The sequence below is a fragment of the Trichogramma pretiosum genome, unplaced genomic scaffold (assembly GCF_000599845.2).
Source record: "Trichogramma pretiosum strain Unisexual culture from Peru unplaced genomic scaffold, Tpre_2.0 scaffold64, whole genome shotgun sequence".
Classification (NCBI taxonomy): domain Eukaryota; kingdom Metazoa; phylum Arthropoda; class Insecta; order Hymenoptera; family Trichogrammatidae; genus Trichogramma; species Trichogramma pretiosum.
The window spans coordinates 717,879-721,851 of record NW_019641692.1 but is presented as its reverse complement, the minus strand read 5'-3'; the positions used below and the strand labels follow the sequence as shown (position 1 = coordinate 721,851).

The 3,973-nt window shown below is 32.5% G+C and overlaps 1 protein-coding gene across 1 annotated transcript; it reads right to left on the bottom strand.

The window, feature by feature from the left end:
- Positions 1 to 971: 971 nt before the first annotated feature.
- LOC106656137 lies at positions 972 to 3,207 on the bottom strand. The gene is made up of 3 exons (XM_014376826.2): positions 2,472 to 3,207; positions 1,823 to 2,413; positions 972 to 1,760 (listed from the first exon to the last, which is right to left on the bottom strand). The coding sequence occupies exons 1-3, from the start codon at positions 3,044 to 3,046 to the stop codon at positions 1,322 to 1,324; spliced, it is 1,605 nt and encodes a 534-aa protein (XP_014232312.1). The 5' UTR covers positions 3,047 to 3,207; the 3' UTR covers positions 972 to 1,321.
- Positions 3,208 to 3,973: the final 766 nt, after the last annotated feature.

Genomic DNA, 3,973 nt, shown 5'->3' with positions numbered 1-3,973 from the left:
TGAGCTCTCTTATGAAAGTTTCCAGTATGACTAATTGACTGAGGACGAGTCGTCTATTACGTTTGTTTTTATTTGTTTATCTCCCGAAAATACCGATGTAGATCGACGAAACCGTCGAAAACATTTTAATTTTAATTCAAATACATACAAAAGTACGAAGAACAATGTGAAATTTCGAATGCACGAAAGTCAAGGCTCGATGTTCACACATGGCAACGACGAGCGAAAATTATACACGAGGCTCGGGAGTGGTCTATCTATTACATCTTGCCGTTGAATGCACATGACTATCGGTTCGTTGTAGGCCTCAATCATTGTGTGTGTTGTACATCTTGTAAATGTATATTGTCACTTGCAAAAGTCAATCGATCATATTAAGCGTTTATTACTACAAGTATCCTATCGTGGAGGCGGCACGGCAATTTTAGGCGAAATTGCTTAATTTCTAATTCGCCGAAAAACCCCCTGAACTCACTTAAAAAAATTATGTGACATATGGCTTCAATTGGAAATTTTCTCAGCTTTTCAATAGTGGAGTGAAATTTTCGAAAATTTTCCATTTTCTCCGGAATATAAGTGAACTTCAAATATTAAATATCTCAAAAAATGTATTTTTAAGATTTTGTGATATAGTTCGAAAGCTGAGAAGATTTCTAATCGAAATACATATTTTTCAGAGAGTACATGTTATTTCTATAATAATTAAAATACGTCGATAAACGTCTTAAAACATCCGATTTTGAACAACACAGGGTACTGCACGACGAAACAGCTATTACGCGGGTCGAAATGTCACCGAAATTTCGAAAATCTGACTTCTTGGAAAGCTGAGGAAATTATTGTCTGTTTGTTCGTGGGTGCAGTTGTCATGTCTACGCGTGTACATGTGTACCTTTCGTGAATGACGTAGCCATAATTGTAAATGAAACTTTATGACATTTTATTATATTTTTAATGATGATTCAGTGCAAATAGTTTACATAAATGGCGCAAAAATGTGGCATTAAGCGGTGCGTTAAACAACAAGGCATATTAATTCTTTTTATTGTACAAATTTATATTTTTTTTATCAATTTTCATAGAGCAATTGCAAATTGACGCATTTATTTAGAGTATTCACTTGAATGATTATTTCGATAATCATTCCCCGCTGAGGCCTCCAATTGAATGTAAAAAAAATATTTACCTTCAAGTGGTCGGAGTGTCACCTTTTGGGGTTGCTATAAGTTTATCACTAATCTTTTGAGATAAAAACCCCGACTTCCTGGAGTATAATTATCATAAAATGATTTATTGCATGCATAAATTAACGAGAATGTATTCAATTCAATTCTGCTGAAGCAAATTTCACTGCATTTTTAAAGGCTTCTTGTGATAAACCTGTACATAAAGAGGCACCAGCGGCTTCGATTTCTTCGTCCGTAAAAGCTCTTACATCTTCTTCCGATGAGAGTTCCTCTTGCTCCATTTCTTCCGATAGAGGAAAAAATGTAACATATATCTTATCACTATAGACTTCAATAATTTGTGCTGGCCAGAAATACGATTTGAACCTTTTCGCCAACACCACCTCATTGGGAGAGTAACGGGAAAGAAATCCCTGGTTTACCGGTATTAATACTCCTGAAGGAGAGTCAACATGTTCCAATGGCATATCTGAGATAGGTGGAAGGGTTTCCTCGTCGTCGGTGATCACATTTATTGGATGATCTTCGATTGCAGCCATCGGTTGATCAGCTTCAATAGCTTCATTACCTCTACTAAAAATTAAATAAAATTTTTAAGTACATAATTGTATATTATTTTTAACACATTTACGTACATCAATTGAATCGACGCATTTTTTATATATTCGATCTCTTCAGAATCAATATCGATATCTTGTAAATATAATCGAATCGTTTCCACATTTCTATTTCGATACTGAAAAAAAGTTCTAACCGATTTAGCTAAGGCTCCATTGACTTTATTTTCTTTAGGAATACCACAGAGTTTTTTATATAATGCGGTGGCCTTAGAGCGATCGCCGCCATAAATCTTTCTATACTCTTCATAATCTTGTCCAGGAAAAAGAACATATTCAACGCATACGACAATTAATATCCCACGATTTATTCGATAAAGATTAGTTACCGTTAAGTATTCGATTGTAAAATTTAGAATCGTTTTTTTAAACACTTCTAATTCTAATTTTGTAGGTGGATAGGTGACAAATTTTTTCATTCCCTCGCGCAGTATATCTATTAAATTTTTTTCGTTATCTAAATCTTCTTCTTTCACTTCTTTTTTCTCCAAATAATTTACCAAATTAATGAGAACTTCTGCGTTTCCTTTTTTTTGAAAATATTTTTGATTCATAATATATCTTGGCAATGGAACAGTGTGAATAGTTTTAAAAGTTTTCTTATTATTACTGGAAATTAAATTAAATTTTAATAATTGTAGCAGGCATTTTCAATAAATTGACTTACATAAATTGAATCGACGCATTCATTATGTAGTGCTTTTCTTCTGCATTAATGTCAACCGTTTTCAAATAATCTCTTATCGTCTCCAAGAATGTTTTTTTTTTCCAAAACAAGGTGCTCCTAAAAAAAGATCTAATTGATGTAACTATAATAGGATCGAGCTCATCTTCTGTTGTGAAACCACAATGTTCACCCAGTTTTTTATACACCTTCTTTGCCGTAAATTTGTCGCAATTATATATTTGTTTATATTTTTTATGATCTTTGTCAGGGTACAGGATATGTTCAACACAAGCAACGGCCAATATACCACGATTTATTCGGTATAGATTAGTTTTCTTCAATTCATCAATGTTAAAAAAGCGAAGAGTTTCTTTAAACGCATTAATATCTTTTGGCGGAAGGCGTTGTCTTACAGATTTACCCATTCCCTTACGTATTATATCATCCAAAATATCTTGATTATCTAAATGTTCTTGTGTAATTTTATTCTTATTCAAATAATCTACTAAAAGTATAATATGAACAGCAGCGGTTTTTTTACGAAAATATTCTATAGTCATTAATGTTGGTGGCATTTTTTTTGTCAAATGCTCTTATACTGAAGAAACTTAATTTTAAAACTATTGGACGTTGAATGGTTATTATAAATATTTAATTTTGAATAGATTAATTAATATTACAATCTGATGTGTAAGACGTTCGAGAATAATCGCTTTTCTGTTAATACTAACAGTCACATACATTTACGCTTTGCTCCAGATCAATATTGTGTTTTCTAGCTCACATTGGATATTAAACGGTAGAAGAATAAATATACCAAAACATAATTTTCACGTTCTTCTTTTCATATAAATAATTTTTATATATTAAGCAATTCCATTTATAACAACACTAGCAATTTTTCAGTAGGGTTTTTAAGAAAGTTACTATTTTGACCGTAGGTGTCACTTTATTGCATTTCGTCTCGAGGCATAAGTAACTCGACCAATCACAGGTTGAATAGATTGGCTTCACTTTCAGGTCCATCATTATTTTATGTGAGGATTTTTGATTAGCTGTATCGCACCTTTGTAATTCACAGTCAAAACACAGCGGACTGCCGATGCAAAAACCACATCATCCATCGGACCCAATGATACTAATTACATACCCGGTCTTAGACTTCTAACAGCGTTCAGGTGATCCGCGTAGTCAACATCTGAATAACATTATTATTTGCACTCACGCTGTACTCATGCTTAAAAACGATTATTGATCTGTATCGTGAACACTGCTCAGAGCTTTTTCGAATGCATTCGAAGAAACAAAACAAAACTCCAACCTTTTGTTAGAGAGCTAACCTTCAACACAACTTATTTTCTTTACAGGTTATTAAACAATTTTAATTTTTTTATTTTTTATTTATTTTTTTTTTTTTTTAATAACAAGAAAGAATTGAAATAAGTTACGTTGTGTAACATACTTCGGTCTTTAGCAGCGAAATGAATTTCATATGAATGTAA

Coding starts and splice junctions, on each gene's coding strand:
- LOC106656137 (XM_014376826.2), bottom strand. CDS start 3,046: ATGCCACCAACATTAATGACTATAGAATATTTTCGTAAAAAAACCGCT. Junction 2,414..2,471: donor AATGCGTCGATTCAATTTAT/GTAAGTCAATTT, acceptor TTTAATTTCCAG/TAATAATAAGAAAACTTTTA. Junction 1,761..1,822: donor AATGCGTCGATTCAATTGAT/GTACGTAAATGT, acceptor TTTAATTTTTAG/TAGAGGTAATGAAGCTATTG.